The sequence below is a fragment of the Salmo trutta genome, chromosome 22, assembly GCF_901001165.1.
Source record: "Salmo trutta chromosome 22, fSalTru1.1, whole genome shotgun sequence".
In the NCBI taxonomy this organism is placed as follows: Eukaryota; Metazoa; Chordata; class Actinopteri; order Salmoniformes; family Salmonidae; genus Salmo; species Salmo trutta.
This window is the reverse complement of record NC_042978.1, coordinates 42,052,568-42,078,919: the sequence shown is the minus strand read 5'-3', so window position 1 is coordinate 42,078,919 and position 26,352 is coordinate 42,052,568. Positions and strand designations below refer to the sequence as shown.

The 26,352-nt window shown below is 45.6% G+C and overlaps 1 protein-coding gene across 1 annotated transcript in view; it reads right to left on the bottom strand.

The window, feature by feature from the left end:
- The window catches only part of LOC115157907 (phosphatidylinositol 3-kinase regulatory subunit alpha-like), a 198,601-nt gene that overhangs the window by 21,001 nt on the left and 151,248 nt on the right, over nucleotides 1–26,352 (bottom strand). Inside the window, exons 6-7 of the mRNA XM_029706241.1 lie at nucleotides 22,608–22,809; nucleotides 16,561–16,646 (exon numbers count right to left, since the gene is read on the bottom strand). Coding sequence (XP_029562101.1) covers nucleotides 16,561–16,646; nucleotides 22,608–22,809 — 288 coding nt within the window. The remainder of the gene's footprint in view (nucleotides 1–16,560; nucleotides 16,647–22,607; nucleotides 22,810–26,352) is intronic.

Sequence of the window (26,352 nt, the reverse complement as noted above, 5' to 3'; positions counted from 1 at the left end):
AACCAAGCCATGAGGTTGAAGGAATTGTCCGTAGAGCTCAAAGACAGGATTGTGTTGGATCACAGATCTGGGGAAGGGTACCAAAACATTTCTGCAGCATTGAAGGTCCCCAAGAACACAGCAGCCTCCATCATTCTTAAATGGAAGAAGTTTGGAACCACCAAGCCTCTTCCTAGAGCTGGCCGCCCGGCCAAACTGAGCAACCGGGGGAGAAGGGCCTTGGTCAGGGAGGTGACCAAGAACCTGATGATCACTCTGATAGAGCTCCAGAGTTCCTCTGTGGAGATGGGAAAACCTTCCAGAAGGACAACCATATCTGCAGCACTCCACCAATCAGGCCTTTATGGTAGAGTGGCCAGACGTAAGCCACTCCTCAGTAAAAGGTACATGACAGCCCGCTTGGAGTTGCCAAAAGGCACCTAAAGACTCTAAGACCATGAGAAACAAGATTCTATGGTCTGATGAAACCAAGATTCAACTCCTTGGCCTGAATGCCAACATCACGTCTGGAGGAAACCTGGTACCATCCCTTAGGTGAAGCATGGTGGTGGCAGCATCATGCTGTGGGGATGTTTTTCAGCGGCGGAGACTGGGAGACTAGTCAGAAATTACACAAAGCTGAATGGAGCAAAGTACAGAGATCCTTGATGAAAACCTGCTCCAGAGCACTCAGATGGGGGTGAAGGTTCACCTTCCAACAGGACAACAAACCTAAGCACACAGCCAAGACAACGCAGGAGTGGCTTCGGGACAAGTCTCTGAATGTTCTTGAGTGGCCCAGCCAGAGCCCGGACTTGAACCCGATCGAACATCTCTGGAGAGACCTGAAAATAGCTGTGCAGCAACACTCCCCATCCAACCTGACAGAGCTGGAGAGGGTCTGCAGAGAAGAAGAGAAGAATGGGACAAACTCCCCAAATACAGGTGTGCCAAACTTGTAGTGTCATACCCAAGAAGACTCAAAGCTGTAATCGCTGCCAAAGGTGCTTCAACAAAGTACTGAGTAAAGGGTCTGAGTAGTAATGTAAATGTGATGTTTAAGTTTTAGAATTTTAATACATTTGGAAAAATTTCAAAAACTCTGTTTTTGCTTTGTCATTATGGGGTATCTCGGCTTACATTGTGTGTGTGTACAGTGTGTGTACAGTGTGTGTACAGTGTGTGTGTACAGTGTGTGTACAGTGTGTGTGTACAGTGTGTGTGTACAGTGTGTGTACAGTGTGTGTGTACAGTGTGTGTGTACAGTGTGTGTGTACAGTGTGCCAGTCTGTAGCCTGAGACGTGAATATACTGCCCACGGAGAGGCATCAGTTAGCTGCCATTCCAAGCATCACTGCTCTGACGCTAACATCATCTGAAGGTGCTACACACACACACACACACACACACACACACACACACACACACACACACACACACACACACACACACACACACACACACACACACACACACACACACACACACAGAACTGGGAGCAACCAGTGAAGGGAGTCTACTTGGTAGTCTATGGGCACCAGTGGATAATCTGAAGGTGCTGCACACACACACACACACACACACACACACACACACAATGTAAGCCGATATCTACCGCTCATAATTTTTTAAAAACATGACCTATGCAACATTAACCAATTAAAAACAGTTCTGTAGCAATGAGGTTTGAGCTTAGACTATAGACCCAATACATTATCACTGAATATTGGCATTGCTTAAATTGCACTGCCAATGTTGTTCTTCTCAGATCATTTTGAAATTATATTTAAAAAATGTATGCATATGATCACTCTGGTAATAGATCATTTGTTGAGTTACAGCTGAGTGAGAAAAATCATTTGTTTATTTTTTATTTTATTGGACTGATGACCTGCATCTGATTGTCAGTCTGAGGGGGGGAGGGGTGCCTCTCACCCGTCTCACCATCCATCTGCTCTCCTTCCCTCCGCTGAGAAACAGGGAAACTTGCCATAATATGGATTTGGTCTTTAACCAAATAGGGCTATCTTCTGTATACCACCACTACCTTGTCACAATACAACTGATTGACTCAAATGCATTAAGAAGGAAAGAAATTCCACAAATTAAATTTAACAAGGCACACCCGTTAATTGAAATGCATTCCAGGTGACTACCTCATGAAGCTGGTTGAGAGAATGCCAAGAGTGTACAAAGCTGTCATCAACGCAAATGGTGGCTACTTTGAAGAATCTCAAATATAAAATATATTTTGATTTGTTTAACACTTTTTTGGTTACTACATGATTCCATATGTGTTATTTCATAGTTTTGATGTCTTCACCATTATTCTACAATGTAAAAAATAGTAAAAATAAAGAAAAACCCTTGAATGAGTAGGTGTGTCCAAACTTTTGACTGGCTCTGTACATCATTTACACACATACAAGAACACCCTCGTGCAAAAGTCGTCACGTCGTTCCCTAATCAAACTGAATCATTTCTAACTAAAACGTATGGTTCCTGTATCGTATCAGAACCCATATATCTAGATACGTATCGAATCATCTTGAAAGGGAAAGATTCACATCCCTAATGTCTATGAAGGGATGAGGGCTGTTTGATGTGTAGTCATACAATAAATTACATACTATCTCCACTCTCAACACTGAACATCAAGCAACACATCATCTCCCATGCTAAACCAAGCCAGCCAGGGGTGAATGGGCTGCTAAATAAACCAAGCCAGCCAGAGACGAATGGGCTGCATTGGCAGTTAAAGGGGGTTTAGGGGAGTAATGATCTATATCTATGCAGTAGTAGTTGGGATAACAGAGAGAAAAGGGAGATAGAGAATGAGTGAGTGAGAGAGAGAGAGTGAGAGAGTGAGAGAGAGTAAATGTGTGTGTATGTGTGGTAGTTAGTTAACTTGCGTATGATGTGGACTAGTACCCGAAGCAGTACATGACCTTTCCTCCATGTCACCTCTCTATTCTAGATGACCTTTGATCCTGGAGCTGTCCTCAATGTCTCATCTATCTCTCAGCGTCCGGCTATTGTTTAATTTCAGACCCCATTGCTGCCTCTCTCTCCCCTGAACCCCCAGCACCCCCCCAGTCAGCCTGCTGTCCAGAACTAGGGACAGCACCCCCCTTCAGGGCTTGTTTTTGACAAATTAGCCCTTAGCTGGAAGCGTACAGGATGACCAGAGGGAAACAAAGCAGAAGTGAGGTGGGGAGAAAAGATAATGTGTGTGTGTGTGTGTGTGTGTGTGTGTGTGTGTGTGTGTGTGTGTGTGTCATTACATGGTACAGTGAGCCAGGTGATTGAGAGCAGCTGAGGGAGCACAGGAGGGCACACAAATACATACACACACACCGACCGGGAATTTCAGGAGCCAGCCACCCTAACCTGAATGTGTGTGTGTGTGTGTGTGTGTGTGTGTGTGTGTGTGTGTGTGTGTGTGTGTGTGTGTGTGTGTGTGTGTGTGTGTGTGTGTGTGTGTGTGTGTGTGTGTGTGTGTGTGTGTGAGAGAGAGAGAGTAAGGGGTGAGTGAAATTGAAGACCTAATAGATAGCTCTACTATACTATAGCTCTGGATATTACACCCACAAACACGGGCTGTATCACCGCCTGGTACGGCAACTGCACCACCCGCAACCGCAGGGTACTCCAGAGGGTGGTGCGGTCTGCACAACGCATCACCGGGGGAAACCTACCTGCCCTCCAGGACACCAACACCATCCGATGTCACAGGAAGGCCAAAAAGACCATCAAGGATAATAGCCACCCGAGCCACTGCCTGTTCACCATCCAGAAGGCGAGGTCAGTAGAGGTGCATCAAAGCTGGGACCGAAAGACTTAAAAACAGCTTCTGTCTCAAGGCCATCAGACTGTTAAATAGCCATCACTAGCACATAAAGGCTGCTGCCTATATACATAGACTTGAAATCACTGGCCACTAATGGTGCCGAAGAACACGGCTGAAGTTTTACATTCTCCTAGCCAATTGTGCTATTTTGTTAGTTTTTTTGCGTTTTGTGTAACTTATTTTTTAACTTATTTTGTACATAATGTTGCTGCTACCGTCTCTTATGACCGAAAATAACTTCTGGACATCAGGACAGCGATTACTCACCGCGGACTGGAAGAAACTTTTTCCTTTAATGAGTCTGACAAGAAGGATATCCTGCTTTCACTGGAACAGGCCCAGATCCCCATAATTTGCTTGAAGAAAAGACGCAGGAAAAGGGGCTGCAGATCGGGCTGCCTTCTGAGAATCCATAGGCGAACGAGTAAACTCCCACTGCCATCCGCTCTTCTTGCTAATGTGCAATCATTGGAAAATAAAATTGATAACCTACAATTAAGATTATCCTACCAACGGGACATTAAAAACTGTAACATCTTATGTTTCACCGAGACGGGCTGAACGATGATACGGATTACATAGACCTGGCAGGATTTCCCAAGCACACGGCAGAACTGAGACGCTATGTCTGGTAAGACAAGGGGTGGGGGTGTGTGTCTATTTGTCAATAACAGCTGGTGCGCAATGTCTAATATTAAAGAAGTCTCGAGGTATTGCTCGCTTGAGGTAGAGTACCTTAAGCTGTAGACCACACTATCTGCCAAGAGAGTTCTCATCTATATTATTCGTAGCCGTCTATTTGCCACCACAGAAGAAGCTGGCACTAAGGCCGCTCTCAACCAACTCTATAAGGCCATAAGCAAAGAAGAAAATGCTCACCCAGAAGCGGGGCTCCTAGTGGCCCGGGGACTTTAATGCAGGCAAACTTAAATCTGTTTTACCAAATTTTTACCAGCATGTCACATGTGCAACCAGAGGAAAATAAATCCTAGACCACCTTTACGCCACACACAGAGATGCATACAAAGCTCTCCCCCGCCCTCCATTGGGCAAATCTCAACATAATTATATCCTCCTGATTCCTGCTTACAAGCAAAAAACTAAAGCAGGAAGTACCAGTGACTCACTCAATACGGAAGTGGTCAGATGACGCGGATGCTACACTGCAGGAATGTTTTGCTAGCACAGACTGGAATATGTTCTGGGATTCATCCAATGGCATTGAGGAGTACATCACCTGTAAGTACATATCCCAACCAGAAGCCATGGATTACAACATCCGCATCGAGCCAAAGGCTAGAGCTGACGCTTTCACGGAGCGGGAGACTAATCCGGACACTTATAAGAAATCTCACTATGCCCTCAGATGAACCATCAAACAAGCAAAGCGTCAATACAGGACTAAGATTGAATCCTACTACACCGGCTCTGACGCTCGTTGGATGTGGCAGGGCTTGAAAACTAATACGGACTACAAAGGGAAACTCAGACGCAAGCTGACCAGTGATGCAAGCCTACCAGATGAGCTAAATGCCTTTTTGACTTCGAGGCAAGCAACACTGAAGCATACATGAGAGCACCAGCTATTCTGGATGACTGTGTGATAACGATCTCAGTAGCTAATGTGAACAAAACCTTTAAACAGGTCAACATTCACAAAGCCGCTGGGCCAGACGGATTACCAGGACGTGTACTCAAAGCTTGCGCGGACCAACTGTCAAGTGTCTTCACTGACATTTTCAACCTCTCCCTGACCGAGTCTGTAATACCTACATGTTTCAAACAGACCACCATATTCCCTGTGCCCAAGGAAGCGAAGGTAACCTGCCTAAATGATTACGGCCCCATGGCACTCACGTCGGTAGCCATGAAGTGCTTTGAAAGGCTGGTCATGGCTCACATCAACAGCATCCTCCCAGAAACCCTAGACCCACTCCAATTCGCAAACCGCCCCAACAGATCCACAGATGACGCAATGTCAATCGCACTCCACACTGCCCTTTCCCACCTGGACAAAAGGAACACCTATGTGAGAATGCTGTTCATTGACTACAGCTCAGCACCATAGTGCACACAAAGCTCATCACTAAGCTAAGGACTCTGGGACTAAACACCTCCTTCTGCAACTGGATCCTGGACTTCCTGACAGGCTGCCCCCAGGCGGTAAGAGTAGGCAACAACTCGTCTGCCACGCTGATCCTCAATACGGGGGCCCCTCAGGGGTGTGTACTTAGTCCCCTCCTGTACTCCCCGTTCACGCACGACTGCGTGGTCAAGAACGACTCCAACACCATCATTAAGTTTTCTAACGACACAACAGTGGTAGGCCTGATCACAGACAACGATGAGATGGCCTATAGGGAGGAGGTCAGAGAACTGGCAGTGTGGTGCCAGGACAACAACCTCTCCCTCAATGTGAGCAAGACAAAGGAGCTGATCGTGGACCACAGGAAAAGGCGGGCCGAACAGACCCCCATTAACTTCGACGGGGCTGTAGTGGAGCGTCCACTATCATGGTCCAAACATACCAAGACAGTCGTGAAGAGGGCATGACAAAACCTTTTCCCCCTCGGGAGACTGAAAAGATTTGGAATTCGTACCCAGATCCTCAAAAGGTGCTACAGCTGCACCATCGAGAGCATCCTGACCGGTTGCATCACCGCCTGGTATGACAACTGCTTGGCATCTGACCATAAGGCGCTACAGAGGGTAATGTGTACAGCCCAGTACATCACTAAAGCCAAACTTCCTGCCATCCAAGACCTATATAATAGGTGGTGTCAGAGGAAAGCCCATAAAACTGTCAGAGACTCCAGTCACCCATGTCATAGACTGTTTTCTCTGCTACGAACAGCAAGCGATATCGGAGCGCCGATTCTAGGACCAAAAGGCTCAACAGCTTCTACTCCCAAACCATAAGACTGCTGAACAATTAATTAAATCGCCACCGGACTATTTATATTTGCCCCCCTACTCCATTTTGTACACTGCTGCTACTCGTTGTTTATTATCTATGCATAGTCACTTCACCCCACCTACATGTACAAATGACCTCTAACCTGTACCCCGCACACTGACTCGGTACTGGTAACCCCTGTATATAGCCTTGTTATTGTTATTCTTATTGTGTTACTTTTTATTATTTTTTACTTCAGTCTATTTGGTAAATATTTTCTTATTTCCTCTTTCTTGAACTGCACTGTTGGTTAAGGGCTTCTAAGTAAGCATTTCACGGTAAGTTCTACACTTGTTGTATTCGGCACATGTGACAAAGAAAGTTTGATTTGATTTGAAAAAATGGAACACTATCCTATTCTACTGTATCTTAGTCTATGTCGCTCTGACATTGCTCGTCCATATATTTATATATTCTTAATTCCAATATCTTTACTTATATTATTGTTTATTGGGTATATGTTGTGAAATTGTTTGATATCACCAGGTTAGATATTACTGTACAGTCGGAGATAGAAACACAAGCATTTCGCTACACTCGCAATAACATCTGCTAAAAAGGTATGACTAATACGATTTGATTTGATTTGAAACACACACACACACACACACACACACACACACACACACACACACACACACACACACACACACAGCTATACAAAAACACTCTCCCCATGTTTGAGGCTTAATCTCAGCACAGCTCTTAATAACCTTGTACGCCTCTGACAAGCACACACAGACACACACACAACACACACACACACACACACACACACACACACACACACACACACACATGAACACACACAGACACACACACACACACACACACACACACACACACACATGAACACACACACACACACACACACACACACACACACACACACACACACACACACACACACACACACACATGAACACACACAGACAAACACACACAGACACACACACACACACATGAACACACACAGACAAACACACACAGAGGCAGGCATGGTGGCTTTGTGGTAGAGTACTGCCCTGCTGCTCACCCCACAGCAGGATTACAGGATAAATTGTCACTTTCAGCCCCACACCACTCTCTTAGGGCCATGACACAACCATGACACTACCATGAACTCTAAAGTCATATGGTGACACACACAATCTCACACTCCCACACACACACCCTCACACTCTCCCCCACGGTTGTTGAGAGAGAGAGAGAGAGAGAGAGACTGAAAGCCAAGCTGCCACTAATAAAGACACCTACATTATCAATGACCTGGAATCCTGTCTGTTTTAGTGTTATCTATCCACATAGTCACACTCCACACACACACAAAGACAGAGCAGCTGTTGAATTACATCAGGACACATCTCTCCAATCACATGCTCTGATAAATAACCCTAACGAATAGCTTGGCTGGGTGGGTTCATGACGGTCTCTACTCTAACAGAGACCAGAGACCTGGTCTGAATTGACGCTGAGTGGACTTAAGTTCAGTATAAAGGTCTAAATGCACAGAGAAATAATCATTACCAAATAAACTGGCTACAGTTTCATAGTCACACCCAAAAGGTTCAAAGTTGCTCCATTCTCATTTAAAAACATCCCACATTATTTATGTGATGTTTTGTTTTTATTTCTTGTAAATCTTTTTTTTTTTTTTACAGCAACTGGCCCCCAGATTTTTATCATAGCCCATTTTTTACGGACATGGAAAGCATGACACTAGAATGGAGAAGATCATAAAAATTGGACTTGGTACCGACTGTAAACCCTGCTATAAACACAGAGGGAGGAGGAGATATGAAAACTCTCACCCTCTCTCTCTCTCCCCCCCTGACTGTAAACCCTGCTATAAACACAGAGGGAGGGGAGATATGAAAACTCTCACCCTCTCTCTCTCACCCCCCCTGACTGTAAACCCTGCTATAAACACAGAGGGAGGGGAGATATGAAAACTCTCTCACCCCCCCTGACTGTAAACCCTGCTATAAACACAGAGGGAGGGGGAGATATGAAAACTCTCACTCTCTCTCTCTCCCCCCCCTGACTGTAAACCCTGCTATAAACACAGAGGGAGGGGGAGATATGAAAACTCTCACCCTCTCTCTCTCCCCCCCCTGACTGTAAACCCTGCTATAAACACAGAGGGAGGGGGAGATATGAAAACTCTCACCCTCTCTCTCTCCCCCCCCCTGACTGTAAACCCTGCTATAAACACAGAGGGAGGGGAGATATGAAAACTCTCACCCTCTCTCTCTCACCCCCCCTGACTGTAAACCCTGCTATAAACACAGAGGGAGGGGAGATATGAAAACTCTCACCCTCTCTCTCTCACCCCCCCTGACTGTAAACCCTGCTATAAACACAGAGGGAGGGGAGATATGAAAACTCTCACCCTCTCTCTCTCACCCTCTCTCCCTCCCCTTCTCTCCCCCTCTCTCTCACTCTCTCCCTCTTTCTCTCCCTCTCTCTTACCCTTTCTCTCCTCGCCCTCTCTCCCTCTCTTACCTTCTCTCTTAACCTCTCTCCCTCCCCCTCTCTCTCTCTTACCCTCTCTCTCTGTCTCTCTCTTACCCCTCTCTCCCTCACTCTCTCCCTCTATCTCTCCCCCTCTCTCTCCCCTCTCCCCTCTCTCTCCCTCTCTCTCCCTCTCTTTCTTACTCTCTCTCCTTCTCTCTCTCTTACCTTCTCTCTCTCTCCTTCTCTCTCTCTCTCCCTCCCCCTCTCTCTTACCCCCTCCTCTCTCTCTCTTTCTCTTACCCTCTCTCTTACCGTCTCTCTCTCTCTCTCTCTCTCTCTCTGTCTTACCTTCTCTCTCACCCTCTCTCTCTTACCCCCCCCCCGACTGTAAACCCTGCTATAAACACAGAGGGAGTGGGAGAGAAGGAGGGAGACAGAAGAGAGGGAGGGGGTGATATTTAAACAGAGAGATGGTCATTTACTCTCTCCCTCTCTCTTACCCTTTCTCTCCCCCCTCTCTGTCCCTCTCTCTCACTCTCTCCCTCTTTCTCTCCCTCTCTCTCTCCCTCTCTCTTACCCTTTTTTCTCCCTCTCTCTTACCCTCTCTCCCCCTCTCTTACCTTCTCTCTTACCCTCTCTCTTAGCCTCTCTCTTAACCTCTCTCCCTCCCCCTCTCTCTCTCTTACCCTCTCTCTTAACCTCTCTCCCTCCCCCTCCCCCTCTCTTACTCTCTCTCTCTGTCTCTCTCTTACCCTCTCTCCCTCACTCTCTCCCTCTATCTCTCCCCCTGTCTCTCCCTCTCCCTCTCTCTTTCTCTCTTTCTTACTCTCTCTCTCCTTCTCTCTCTCTTACCCTCTCTCTCTCCCTCCCCCTCTCTCTCACCCTCTCTCTCCCTCTCTCTCTTACCACCCCTCTCTCTCTCTCTCTCTCTCTTACCCTCTCTCTTACCGTCTCTCTCTCCCTCTCTCTCTCTTACCCTCTCTCTCTCCCTCTCTCTCTCCCTCTCTCTCTTTTCTTCTCTCTCACCCTCTCTCTCTTACCCCCATCTCTCTCTCTCTCTTACACTCTCTCTTACCGTCTCTCTCTCCCTCACTCTCTCCCTCTATCTCTCCCCCTGTCTCTCCCTCTCCCTCTCTCTTTCTCTCTTTCTTACTCTCTCTCTCCTTCTCTCTCTCTTACCCTCTCTCTCTCCCTCCCCCTCTCTCTCACCCTCTCTCTCCCTCTCTCTCTTACCCCCTCTCTCTCTCTCTCTCTCTCTCTCTTACACTCTCTCTTACCATCTCTCTCTCCCTCTCTCTCTCCCTCTCTCTCACCCTCTCTCACCCTCTCTCTCTTACCCCCATCTCTCTCTCTCTCTTACACTCTCTCTTACCGTCTCTCTCTCCCTCTCTCTCTCCCTCTCTCTTACCGTCTCTCTCACCCTCTCTCTCTTACACTCTCTCTTACCCCCATCTCTCTCTCTCTCTCTCCCTCTCTCTTACCGTCTCTCTCACCCTCTCTCTCTTACACTCTCTCTTACCCCCATCTCTCTCTCTCTCTCTCCCTCTCTCTTACCTTCTCTCGCTCCCTCTCTCTTGCTCTTTTTATTTTCAGAGCAACACGCTCACAGCCACAATGAATCCATCAGTATCTGACAGGCCCAGTCATCCAAGACGAGGGAAGTCAAACACAAGCCCACAAGATCTATCTTTAAACGCAATGTTTTACCAACAAACTTTCCCTGCCTGGAACACATTAAGACCCAAATAAATGGCCTGGGGCCGGGTGGAGGGGGGATGGTTAGGGTGGCTGGGTGTGTTTGTGTGTATGTGTAGGGGAGGGGGGGGTGTCTGTTCCATTCGCTAGGCTGTGGGCAGGGGTTGCGTGCCTTCGGCAGGGGAAAATAAGTCATAACAGAGTCAAAAAGGCTGTGTGTGAATGAGTTTGTTTTCTTAGTTTGAATTTTTTCTTGGTTGGTAACGCTATTATGGCATGATGGTAATGCCTGACAGATTGACTGGCTGAGCTGGGTTCCACTGAGGCCTAAAACTCAGGTCCTGCTCCACCAAATACATAGATGTACACACACGAGCACACACAAAGGCCTGAACACTCAGGTAAAGACCATATCAGGTTGTAATTGTAAGATTTTAAGACTCCATTGCAGTAGGCTTGGTCGGGCCTATTCAGGGGTTAACGGTGCACCCATGGGAGCTAGTCTAACCTTTGACCTGGACTAATCTAGACTCTGGAGCTCGGCGGGATGCTCATTATGGGGCCAGTTGGGGAGAAAATTGTTCATACATGAACCTGACCTCCCTCTTTCTCCCCACAGCCGTGAAGTGCTCTCCACCACTGGCCCCATAACGACTTGAACCTGACCTCTCTCTTTCTCCCCACAGCCGTGAAGTGCTCTCCACCACTGGCCCCATAACGACTTGAACCTGACCTCTCTCTTTCTCCCCACAGCCTTCACGGCTGTGTGCTCTCCACAAACAACATTTGACCAGTTTCTCACAGCAGGAAAATAATCCCGCAGCAACAGGACCTGTTCATTTTTATGTGGATTAAGTGCCATTTTTGCAGGGGTTGCTAATTTTTTTGTTAGAATAAATCAAGTCTGACATTTTAAATTGCAAATTACAAACTTTAGAAGCATTTTAATACATTGAATACACTACAATTTGCATTTCCTGCTGCACAGGAAAATTCTCAGCGACAAGATAAGACACGTACCTGCATGTCTGTCCACACTATGTGGCTACTCTGCCCATTTCAAAGACAGATATTCAATCTGACAAATGAGGGATCTGTGGACTTGACTTCTGCGACTGGACAAGCAGGTGAACATAAAATATTAAAATGATTTGTCCTGAGTTGCCAGAATAGAGACGATCATAGCTAGTTATACAAAAGGTAGAACCTTTATTTTACTAGGCAAGACAGTTAAAAACAAATTCTTATTTTCAATGAAGGCCTAAGAACAGTGGATTAACTGCCTTGTTCAGGGGCAGAATGACAGATTTTTACCTTGTCAGCTCGGGGATTCGATCTCACAACCTTTCGGTTACTAGTCCAACGCTCTAACCACTAGGTTACTTGCCACCCCACAATATATAGAGATACGGTATGCTGGACAGTCATTCAAGCAGTCACAAAATGTCAAGATGATCTTGAAGTGATTCCATCCATCCACTCAGAGAGCTTGTCTAGTGGGTTGTGTAAGACAGGTTATAAAATGCGCTGCATGTCAGAGACATCACAAATAGACAGCCGTCTTTGTTGGTGTGATGTAACCCTGCCAATCCACACACTTAAAGCAGCACTGGGACTTCAACACAATGTCTGTCTGGAGGCTGAATACATTATAGCGTTCCCCACTCCACTTTCTTATTAATGCCCAAAATCTTCACCTCCATTGCTATGTAATTACACCAAATGAGAACTGTCAACATGGCACTGTAACTATAGAATTTAGAGCATAAACACACTGATATAAGAGCTGCTGTAATGTAAAGGCCTAGTGGTATCAGTGTTGAGCAGCAATTACCCCACACAGGTTTCCACTTTCATTGCTGCCTCCGCCCCTCAAATTCCCTAAAAATACCCTAAATTATGTCCCCCTAACCCCCTAAACACCTAACCCCATGTCTTGTCCCCCCCATCTCGCCCCCTGGCTCTGACCCTCAGGGTGGTGAAAGCTTACCCCATAAAGCGCTCTCTGCTCCAAGCATGCTGAGTGTGATGATTGGCTCTGAGTTATGGTGCCTTTGTGCTGGCCCAGGCCAAGTCCAAGGGTTAATATAGGACCCAGCATTCATGTTTACAACCATAACATTGGTCTGAAGGGAGGGGAGTAGAGATGGCCGTGTTAAAGTTAAAGCTAATCTGAGATGTACTGACATATTCTGTTGTTCCACCCCTGTCATCAACCACTTCTTTACCCATAACCCCTTCCCCTTTCCCAACCCCAACCCTAGCAACCATATAAAACATGTTTTTTATTTAACTAGGCTAGTTAGTAACAAATTCTTATTTACAATGACAGCCTACCGGGGAACAGTGGGTTAACTGCCTTGTTCAGGGGCAGAACGACAGATTTTTACTTTGTCAGCTGAGGGATTCGATCTAGCAACCTTTCAGTTACTGGCCCAGCGCTCTAACCACAAGTTTACCTGCCGCCCCGAGATGTACTGTGGATATCGATCCATAACCTGGCTCAATATCCACTGACCCCATAACATTAACCTTAACCCCAACACAAGCCCCCACACACCCCCGCCTGACCCCTTAACCTTAACCCCAACACAAGCCCCCACACCCACCCGCCTGACCCCATAACCTTAACCAAAATCCCACCCCTCATAATCAACACACACCTGCTGTCTGACCCTTAACACCCTCATTCAGTACCCCACCCACCGCCTTCCTGTCTGTTTGTCTGTCTGTCTGACTGTACGGCTAACAAATACCCTTCCACACAAATGCACATGCACACACGCACAAAAGCGCACGCAAGAGCACACACTCACACACACACACACACACACACACACACACACACACACACACACACACACACACACACACACACACACACACACACACACACACACACACACACACACACACACACACACACACACAAACTTATACAGAGGGTACAAGACAATCCTAACAACCTCTTTAGGGCGAATCCTCTTCTCTGACAGTGTTACCCTGAGGTTGGCTGACCCTCCATGCATTTTTCTGTGACATAAACTCCGGAGAACCAGCCAGAGAAAATGCACAGATGCCGTTAAGTTATCGCAGCTTTCGTGGCAAAGAAAACAAATGGAGGAAGACGTATGGTATTATTTCACGCTATACGCACTATTTGTAACAGTAGCTCAGGACATTTCATAAACCAAACTGCTCTTTTCCACTGGAGGTTGTGGTAGAGAGGGATTCCAAGTCGTTTTCCCACTGTGAGAAATACATAAGTTAAATAAACTACATGGCCCAGCTTTGGGCAGCTGCTCAATTATTTTCATTAAAACCACCAGATATAACAAACCCCTTGCTGGCAGTGGGCTGATTCTTACAGGAAGGACAGAATACAGAAAGTCCGCTCTCTGCCAGAACCCTGCCGAGCCTTCTAGAACCAGCCTGTCCTTGGATAGTATTACCACTATTCCATTCTACAGACATCCTGCCACTGCAGATAAAATGTGACCTCTCGCTGGGCCTGGGTCGCTCTGTATGCCACACAAACTCGCATCCACGCAAGCACACACACACGCACCCAAGCACGCACGCATACACACATGAGCACACACACATGCATGCACGCACGGAAGCAAGCACACACAAACAGAGCCTTCTTCCCATGACCCACAGACATCGTACTGACAGACACACATCGTAGTGACAGACACACATCGTACTGACAGACACACATCGTACTGACAGACTGACATCGTACTGACAGACACACATCGTACTGACAGACACACATCGTACTGACAGACACACATCGTAGTGACAGACAGACATCGTACTGACAGACTGACAGACACACATCGTAGTGACAGACACACATCGTACTGACAGACACACATCGTACTGACAGACACACATCGTACTGACAGACACACATCGTACTGACAGACACACATCGTAGTGACAGACACACATCGTAGTGACAGACACACATCGTACTGACAGACACACATCGTACTGACAGACAGACATCGTACTGACAGACTGACAGACACACATCGTAGTCACAGACACACATCGTACTGACAGACACACATCGTAGTGACAGACACACATCGTAGTGACAGACACAGTACTGACAGACACACATCGTACTGACAGACAGACATCGTACTGACAGACTGACAGACACACATCGTAGTGACAGACACACATCGTAGTGACAGACACAGTACTGACAGACACACATCGTACTGACAGATACACATCGTACTGACAGACTGACAGACACACATCGTACTAAAAAAACAGTGGTGACCACAAAGTGGCTTGTCTATATTAGTTCTGGATGACCTCAGTCTTCACTCCTCCTCTCCTCTCCCCTCATCACCCCTCCCTCACCCTCTCCCCTTCTCACCCTTCCTCTCCCCTTCTCACCCTTCCTCTCCCCTTCTCACCCTTCCTCTCCCCTCATCACCCTTCCTCTCCCCTTCTCACCCTTCCTCTCCCCTTCTCACCCTTCCTCTCCCCTCATAACCCCTCCTCACCCTTCTCCCCTCTTCACGACAGATTTCCCCTCAACCCTCCCCACCTCTCCTCACTCATCCTTCACTCTTCCTCTCCCCTCCTCACCCCTTCCTCTTCCCTCCTCTCCCCAGAGTCCTTCTCACCCCTTCCTCTCCCCTCCTCCCCACAGAGTCCTTCTCTCCCCTCCTCCCCACAGAGTCCTTCTCTCCCCTCCTCCCCACAGAGTCCTTCTCTCCCCTCCTCCCCACAGAGTCCTTCTCTTCCCTCCTCCCCACAGAGTCCTCCTCACCCCTTCCTCTCCCCTCCTCCCCACAGAGTCCTCCTCACCCCTTCCTCTCCCCTCCTCCCCACAGAGTCCTCCTCACCCCTTCCTCTCCCCTCCTCCCCACAGAGTCCTTCTCACCCTTTCCTCTCCCCTCCTCCCCACAGAGTCCTCCTCACCCCTTCCTCTCCCCTCCTCCCCACAGAGTCCTCCTCACCCCTTCCTCTCCCCTCCTCCCCACAGAGTCCTCCTCACCCCTTCCTCTCCCCTCCTCCCCACAGAGTCCTCCTCACCCCTTCCTCTCCCCTCCTCCCCACAGAGTCCTCCTCACCCCTTCCTCTCCCCTCCTCCCCACAGAGTCCTTCTCACCCTTCATCTTCCCTCATCACCCCTCACTCCCCCTTCCTCTCCCCTCCTCTCCCCTTCCTCCCCCTCCTCCACAGAGTCCTCCTCAGGCAGGTCTATTCCAGTCCTGCTTCACTAATAGACAGACTTACTGTAAACTGGAAGCTGAAATAGGTCCATGATAACATTGTGGACAGTAATAGCTGTTGTCGTAGTGGAACAACAAACTGCACAGTCATATGTAGGTGTGTCTGTCATATTATGAAACATGATGAAGCTGAATTGTGAAACACATGGAATAATAGCAAATCCAGGAACCACAATGAGAACGTCTGTATTCTCTATTGAAGTAAAGACCAAGGCCTTCCTGTGGACCCTGTTCAGAAGCAGTGCACTGTGTAGAACATCTGAACCCATTTGTGACACAGTACTTGTATAAGTCCATGACCCTCCACCATGTTGGCACAGAGAGAAGGGGGGGGGGGTACTGCAGGTCGGTCCTACCTGGGGCTGCCTGCATCTCCACCAGTCCCCCGGCTGCGATCAGGGCCTCCATGATCTTCACGTGGTGTTCTGGGTTTACGTCCGCACTGCAGGCAGATGGACAGGCAAGGAAATAGGTCAGAGGTCAAATGAAGGGACAGAGAGGTCAAGAAGTCATTGATGTAAATATTGACATAAACATAACATAGTGTTGATGGGGAGTCAAGAGTTACAACGTCACTTTAATAGAGCGAGAAAGAGGGGAGGGGTGAGAAAGAGAGAGAGCATGCTATCCATCAGATAACAATAAAAGCTATTTGTATGTTTGGAACTGCAGTAGAAAATGAAACAAAATGGCTTCTTTGAAGGAACCGGAAAACTAGTAAAAGTTCTAGTGATAGTTTCTGGGTTATGAACCCGTTCCCTCCTTCCCTCCATCCCGCTCTCCTCTATTGAATTTTGCCTGCTGCTGGGTCAGAGAAACTGTTGATTAACTTATGTACTTATTCCCTATAATTTAAGTCCTGTGGTGGCTGTGTGACGGACCTCTCTCGGAGGAAGATGACTAAACAAAATGACTTTTTGAGGCATAAAACACTTTCAAATCAAATCAAAATCAAATCAAATCAAATGGTATTGGTCACATACACATGGTTAGCAGATGTTATTGCAAGTGTAGCGAAATGCTTATGCTTCTAGTTCCGACAGTGCAGTAATATCTAACAAGTAATATAACAATTCCACAGCAACTATCTAATACACACAAATCTAAGTAAAGGGATGGAATAAAAATATATACATATATATTATATGGATGAGCAATGGCCGAGAGGCGTAGGCAAGATGCAGTAGATGGTATAAAATACAGTATATAAACTCAGCAAAAAAAGAAACGTCCCTTTTTCAGGACCCTGTCTTTCAAAGATAATTCGTAAAAATCCAAATAACTTCACAGACATTCATTGTAAAGGGTTTTAACACTGTTTCACATGCTTGTTCAACGAACCATAAACAATCAATGAACATGCTGTAAATAATTGCTGAACATGCAATTAATGAACTGTATGTTTTACTACTGTATGTTCTACTACTATATGATCTACTATATGTTCTACTACTATATGTTCTACTACTATATGATCCACTATATGTTCTACTACTATATGTTCTACTACTATATGATCTACTACTATATGATCTTCTACTATATGATCTACTACCATATGATCTACTACTATATGTTCTACTACCATATGATCTACTACTATATGTTCTACTACTATATGATCTACTACTATATGTTCTACTACCATATGATCTACTATATGTTCTACAACTATATGATCTACTACTATATGATCTACTACTATATGATCTACTATATGTTCTACTACTATATGATCTACTACTATATGTTCTACTACTATATGATCTACTACTATATGATCTACTACTATATGATCTACTATATGTTCTACTACTATATGATCTACTACTACATGTTCTACTACTATATGTTCTACAACTATATGATCTACAACTATATGATCTACTACTATATGTTCTACTACTATATGATCTATTATATAATCTACTACTATATGTTCTACTACTATATGTTCTACTATTATATGTTCTACTACAATATGATCTATTATATGATCTACTACTATATGATCTACTACTATATGATCTACTATATGTTCTACTACTATATGATCTACTACTATATGTTCTACTACTATATGATCTACTACTATATGATCTACTACTATATGTTCTACTACTATATGATCTACTATATGTTCTACTACTATATGATCTACTACTATATGATCTACTACTATATGATCTACAACTATATGATCTACTATATGTTCTACAACTATATGATCTACAACTATATGATCTATTACTATATGTTCTACTACTATATGATCTACAACTATATGATCTACAACTATATGATCTATTACTATATGTTCTACTACTATATGTTCTACTACCATATGATCTACTACTATATGATCTACTAATTAATGAACTACTAATTAATGAACTGTATGTTTTACCCTTGTATGATCTACAACTATATGATCTACTATATGATCGACTACTATATGTTCTACTACTATATTATCTACTATATGATCTACTACTATATGATCTACTATATGATCTACTATATGATCTACTACTATATGATCTACTACTATATGATCTACTATATGATCTACTACTATATTATCTACTATATGATCTACTACTATATGATCTACTACTATATGATCTACTATATGATCTACTACTATATGTTCTACTACTATATTATCTACTATATGATCTACTACTATATGATCTACTACTATATGATCTACTACTATATTATCTACTATATGATCTACTACTATATGATCTACTACTATATTATCTACTATATGATCTACTACTATATGATCTACTATATGATCTACTACTATATTATCTACTATATGATCTACAACTATATGATCTACAACTATACGATCTATTACTATATGTTCTACTACTATATGATCCACTGCTATATGTTCTACTACTATACGATAGTTCTGTGTGGCTCAGTTGGTAAAGCATGGTGTTTGCAACGCCAGGATTGTGGGTTCGATTCCCATGGGGGACCAGTACGGAGAAAAAATGTATGAAATGAATGCATTCACTACTGTAAGTTGCTCTGGATAAGAGTGTCTGCTAAATGACTAAAAATGTAAAAAATGTTAAAAAAAAATATCTACTACTATATGATATACTCTATGATCTGTGTTGTTTGGTTTTGGAAGTACTTGGCAGAGTTCTCTGCCTGGCATGGCGCTAAATGTTTAAGAAGACCCTTCTCCCTGCCCTGCCGTTTCTCTCTTTGGTCTAATCCACTGAGCTTACGTCTGAGTCCCAAATGAGAGTACGCAGTGCATTACTTTTGATCTATGGGCCCTGGTAAAAAGTAGTGCACTACATAGGGATTATTGTGCCATTTGGGTTACATCCTATGTTAGAAAGGTCAGACAAACAGACTCAGGTTGGCCTCCCTCCATCTGTTTCTCTGGTGGTTATGACTGGGGGGCTGGAGCACCATGGGTCAAGTTTTCATAAAAAACCTGACAGAGCGACGGGCCAGAGAGAGCAATGCATTCTGGGACAGCCCAGCACGCTCACTCCTTCTGGTGACGTCAGAGGCGAGCGACAGAGCGAGTGGAAGAGGCTACGCAAATATCACGAGTTCTGACTCATTGACTGTAATCTCCTATTCCAGATTTCTTTGTAAACAGAAGCCAGAAACGGACATTCCTGCGTGATACAGAGCAATTCGGAGAGCAATTCTCCCGGTGAGCTTTGGCAGTGTACGCAAAGCACAAACAGCATACTCAACATGCTAATGCTTTCCCACTGGACAAAAACTGTTTGAATTAACGTTGTTTCCACATCCATTACAACCGAAACAATATGCGTGATGACATTGAATCAACGTGGAAAACTGATTGGATTTGCAAAAAAGTAATTTAGTATTTTTTTCACCCAACTTTTAAATCCAAAGACATGGTGACATTTTTTGTTGATTTCAAGTTGAATTAATTTTAGTTGACAACTCAACCAAATGTAAATCCAAACTAGACGTTGAACTGACACCTGTGCCCAGTGGGTTGCTTGTCTGTTTGAGCGTACAGCTTGCAATGACAGGACGTTAACATTAGCACCAAGCTAAATATTCCTGCAGGATTTTCCCTATAGTGAATGGAGCTTTATCAGTTCAGAAAGTGTACTATTCTTCTGCTTCTAAAATAGATTTGAGAGTGTACATGAACAGGATAGGATGTAACACTATCAACTGATCACTATCAATAACAACAGCAAACATAATAACTTCAATGAAGCTGCTGGCTAGCAGGGTTTTATCTCTAAGATCCACAGTAACATGCCTTGTTTACATGTTCATTAGCTGACTGTCAGTATATATACTGCTCAAAAAAATAAAGGGAACACTTAAACAACACATCCTAGATCTGAATGAAAGAAATAATCTTATTAAATACTTTTTTCTTTACATAGTTGAATGTGCTGACAACAAAATCACACTAAAATAATCAATGGAAATCCAATTTATCAACCCATGGAGGTCTGGATTTGGAGTCACACTCAAAACTAAAGTGGAAAACCACACTACAGGCTGATCCAACTTTGATGTAATGTCCTTAAAACAAGTCAAAATTAGGCTCAGTAGTGTGTGTGGCCTCCACGTGCCTGTATGACCTCCCTACAACACCTGGGCATGCTCCTGATGAGGTGGCGGATGGTCTCCTGAGGGATCTCCTCCCAGACCTGGACTAAAGCATCCGCCAACTCCTGGACAGTCTGTGGTGCAACGTGGCGTTGGTGGATGGAGCAAGACATGATGTCCCAGATGTGATCAATTGGATTCAGGTCTGGGGAACGGGCGGGCCAGTCCATAGCATCAATGCCTTCCTCTTGCAGGAACTGCTGACACACTCCAGCCACATGAGGTCTAGCATTGTCTTGCATTAGGAGGAACCCAGGGCCAACCACACCAGCATATGGTCTCACAAGGGGTCTGAGGATCTCATCTCGGTACCTAATGGCAGTCAGGCTATCTCTGGCGAGCACATGGAGGGCTGTGCGGCCCCCCAAAGAAATGCCACCCCACACCATGACTGACCCACCGCCAAACCGGTCATGCTGGAGGATGTTGCAGGCAGCAGAACGTTCTCCACGGCATCTCCAGACTCTGTCACGTCTGTCACGTGCTCAGTGTGAACCTGCTTTCATCTGTGAAGAGCACAGGGCGCCAGTGGCGAATTTGCCAATCTTGGTGTTCTCTGGCAAATGCCAAACGTCCTGCACAGTGTTGGGCTGTAAGCACAACCCCCACCTGTGGACGTCGGGCCCTCATACCACCCTCATGGAGTCTGTTTCTGACCGTTTGAGCAGACACATGCACATTTGTGGCCTGCTGGAGGTCATTTTGCAGGGCTCTGTCAGTGCTTCTCCTGCTCCTCCTTGCACAAAGGCGGAGGTAGCGGTCCTGCTGCTGGGTTGTTGCCCTCCTACGGCCTCCTCCACGTCTCCTGATGTTCTGGCCTGTCTCCTGGTAGCGCCTCCATGCTCTGGACACTACGCTGACAGACACAGCAAACCTTCTTGCCACAGCTCGCATTGATGTGCCATCCTGGATGAGCTGCACTACCTGAGCCACTTGTGTGGGTTGTAGACTGCGTCTCATGCTACCACTAGAGTGAAAGCACCGCCAGCCTTCAAAAGTGACCAAAACATCAGTCAGGAAGCATAGGAACTGAGAAGTGGTCTGTGGTCCCCACCTGCAGAACCACTCCTTTATTGGGGGTGTCTTGCTAATTGCCTATAATTTCCACCTGTTGTCTATTCCATTTGCACAACATGTGAAATTGTCATGTGAAATTGTCAATCAGTGTTGCTTCCTAAGTGGACAGTTTGATTTCACAGAAGTGTGATTGACTTGGAGTTACATTGTGTTGTTTAAGTGTTCCCTTTATTTTTTTGAGCATTGTATATCTGAGAATGTCAGTATGTATCTGAGAATGTCAGTATATATATATATCTGAGAATGTCAGTATATATATCGGAGAATGTCAGTATATATATCGGAGAATGTCAGTATATATATCGGAGAATGTCAGTATATATATCGGAGAATGTCAGTATATATATCGGAGAATGTCAGTATATATATCTGTGAATGTCAGTATATATCTGTGTATGTCAGTATATATCTGAGAATGTCAGTATATATATTTGTGAATGTCAGTATACAGTATATCTGAGAATGTCAGTATACAGTATATATCTGAGAATATAGCATGCATAAGACCCATGCTTGATATGTTTCCTATACCTGTTGGATATACCTGGAACCCAAAAAGATTTTCAAAGGGTTCTCCTATGGGGACAGCCGAATAACCCTTTTAGGTTCTAGATAGCACCTTTTTTCTAAGAGTGTAGCCAGCACCACACCACTTCACCAATGCACCAATCAGTCTTACCAGAAGTGGGAGTGTTTGAAGATGGCCTCACTGAAGGTCTGGCCTAGAAGCCTGGGGCTGGCCTTGTTCTGAGCCCCACTCTGGGCCACCCTGACCAAGTGTCTGGTGAGGTGCACCAGGAGCTGGTGGTTGGCCTGGGGGACGCTGGGGGACTCTAGGATCTTCTTCAGCTTCTCGCCACACTCCTCCACGCTCTGAGTCTCTGGAGTAGGAAGACAGGGAGAGGGGGAATGAGTACAAGTGTGAATTGTACTTGTGTGTGTGTGTGTGTGTGTGTGTGTGTGTGTATGTGTGTGTGTGTGTGTGTGTGTGTGTGTGTGTGTGTGTGTGTGTGTGTGTGTGTGTGTGTGTGTGTGTGTGTGTGTGTGTGTGTGTGTGTGTGTGTATGTGTGTGTGTGTGTGTGTGTGTGTGTGTGTGTGTGTGTTGGGACAGAGAGCCAGGCACTAATAACAGAAGACACCTACAGTGCCTTCAGAAAGTATTCAGACCCCTTGACTTTCTCCAAGTGTTACAGCCTGAATTCAAAATTGATTAAATACATTTATTTTCTCCCCCATCTACACACAATAACCCATAATGACAAAGTGAAAACATGTTTTTAGACATTTGCAAATTTATTGAAAATGAAATACAGGAATATCTCATTTACATACAGTGCATTCGGAAAGTATTCAGATCTTTTTACTTTTTCCACATTCTGTTACGTTACAGCTGTATTCAAAATGTACTACATTTCCCCCTCATCGATCTACACACAACATCCCACAATGATGAAGCAAACATCATTTTTTTTTTTTTTAAATGTATAAATAAAAAAAACTGAAATATTACATTTACACAAGTATTCAGACCCTTTACTCAGTACTTTGTTGAAACACCTTTGGCAGCGATTACAGCCTCGAGTCTCCTTGGGTACGACACTACAAGTTTGGCACACCTGTATTTGGGGAGTTTGTCCCATTCTACTCTGCAGGGCCACTCAAGGACATTCAGAGACTTGTCCCGAAGGCCCTCCTGCGTTGTCTTGGCTGTGTGCTTAGGGTTGTTGTCCTGTTGGAAGGTGAACCTTCCCCCCAGTCTGAGGTCTTGAGTGCTCTGTAGCAGGTTTTCATGAAGAATCTCTGTACTTTGCTCCATTCATCTTTGCCTCGATCCTGACTAGTCTCCCAGTCCCTGCTGCTGAAAAACATCCCCACAGCACGATGCTGCCACCACCATGCTTCACCTTAGGGATGGTGCCAGGTTTCCTCCAGATGTGACGCTTGGCAATCAGGCCAAAGAGTTCAATCTTGGTTTCATCAGCCCAGAGAATCTTGTTTCTCATGGTCTGAGAGTCTTTAGGTGCTTTTTGGCAAACTCCAAGCGGGCTGTCATGTGCCTTTTACTGAGGAGTGGCTTCCGTCTGGCCACTCTACCATAAAGGCTTGATTGGTAGAGTGCTGCAGAGATGGTTGTCCTTCTGGAAGGTTCTCCCATCTCCACAGAGGAACTCTGGAGCTCTGTCAGTGTGACCATCAGGTTCTTGGTCCCTGACCAAGGCCTTTCTCCCCCGATTGCTCAGTTTGGCCGGGCGACCAGCTCTAGGAAGAGTCTTGGTGGTTCCAAACTTCTTCCATTTAAGAATGATGGAGGCCACTGTGTTCTTGGGGACCTTCAATGCTACAGACAATTTTTGATCTGTGCCTCGACACAATCCTGTCTCGGAGCTCAACGGACAATTCCGTCGAGCTCATGGCTTGGTTTTTGCTCTGACATGCATTGTCAACTGTGGAACCTTATATAGACAGGTGTGTGCCTTTCCAAATCATGTCCAATCAAATGGATTTACCACAGTTGGATTCCAATCAAGTTGTAGAAACATCTTAAGGACAATCAATGGAAACAGAATGCACATGAGCTAAATTTCAAGTCTCAGAGCAAAGGGTCTGAATACTATTTAAATAAGGTATTTCTGTTTTAATTTGTAATAAATTAGCTGAAATTCTAAAAATCTGTTTACGGTTTGTCATTATGGGGTATTTTGTGTATATTGATGAGAATAATATATTTTTTAATCCATTTTAAAATAAGGTTGTAACGTAACAAAATGTGGAAAAAGTCAAGGGGTCTGTCACGTTCTGACCAGTATGAGGGTTATTTTGTTAGTGTAGGCTGGTCAGGACGTGGCAGAGGGTATTTGGTTTATGTGGTTCGGGGTGTGTGTATTATGTAGAGGGTAGTTGATTTATGTATTCCAGGGTTTTTGGTCACTGCTCTGTTAGTCTATGTTCTTTCTAGTTAGTCTGTTTCTATGTTTAGTTAATTGGGGTGTGGACTCTCAATTAAAGGCAGGTGTTGTCTAGTCGCCTTTGATTGAGAGTCCTATATATTAGGGTGTGTTTGTAATTTGTGGGAGGTTGTCACTTGAATTGCTGTCGTTTGCCTTCAAGTCTGTATTCGTCGTCCATCGTTTCGTTTTGTTTTGTTTGTCTAAGTGTTTTCATTAAAGTTAATTATGAGCACTCAACCCGCTGCGCCTTGGTCCATTCCTGACGACCGTTGTTACAGAACCTCCCACCAAATCCGGACCAAGCAGCGAAGGAAGGAGCAACAGGTGGACGTTGAGGAGAAAAGGGAATTTGAGTTGGACCAACGGGAGAAATAGACATGATTATGGCCGGAGAGGGCCCATGGAAAAAATGGAGCGAAGACCGGGAACGCTACAGGGGAACACGACTGGCTATTAAACCGGAGAGGCAGCCCCAATCATTTTTTTTGGGGGGGCACACAGGTAGTTTGGCAGGGCCAGGATTGAGCCGCAAGCCAAATCCCCGTGCTTATTGGGGGCAGCCTTGTATTAGTCAGGTCCCGTGCGTTGGAGTGAGGTGCACGGCGTTGAGGCCTAGTATTCACAAGCCGGTGTGCGCAGTACCTGCGCCCCGCATTTGTCAGGGGAAAGCGGGCATCCAGCCAGGAAGGGTGGAGCCAGTACTGCGCTCGAGACCGCCAGTGCGCCTTCACGGTCCAATATATCCTGTTCCCGCTCCACGCACTAGCCCTAAGGTGTGTGTTTCCAGGCTGGCATATCCAGTACCAGCACCACGCACCAGGCTTCCAGTGCGTCAGACCAGTCCAGTACGTCCTGTTCCCGCTCCACGCACTAGCCCTAAGGTGTGTGTTTCCAGTGCCTCTTCCGGCAACAGTGCCTCGTCCAGAACTTCCGGCAACAGTGCCTCGTCCAGAACTTCCGGCAACAGTGCCTCGTCCAGAGCTTCTGGCGACAGTGCCCCGGAGAGAGACGGCCCACTGTTCGGAACCAGGTGAGACGGCCCACTGTTCGGAACCAGGTGAGTCTGGCTACAGTCCAGAACCAAGTGAGTCTGGCTACAGTCCAGAACCAAGTGAGTCTGGCTACAGTCCAGAGCTCCTAGAGTCTTCCTACAGTCCAGAGCTCCTAGAGTCTTCCTACAGTCCAGAGCTTATAGAGTCGTCCTACAGTCCAGAGCTCCTAGAGTCGTCCTACAGTCCAGAGCTCCTAGAGTCGTCCGACAGTCCAGAGCTCCTAGAGTCGTCCGACAGTCCAGAGCTCCTAGAGTCGTCCTACAGTCCAGAGCTCCTAGAGTCTTCCTACAGTCCAGAGCTCCTAGAGTCTTCCTACAGTCCAGAGCTCCTAGAGTCTTCCTACAGTCCAGAGCTCCTAGAGTCTTCCTACAGTCCAGAGCTCCTAGAGTCGTCCTACAGTCCAGAGCTCCTAGAGTCGTCCTA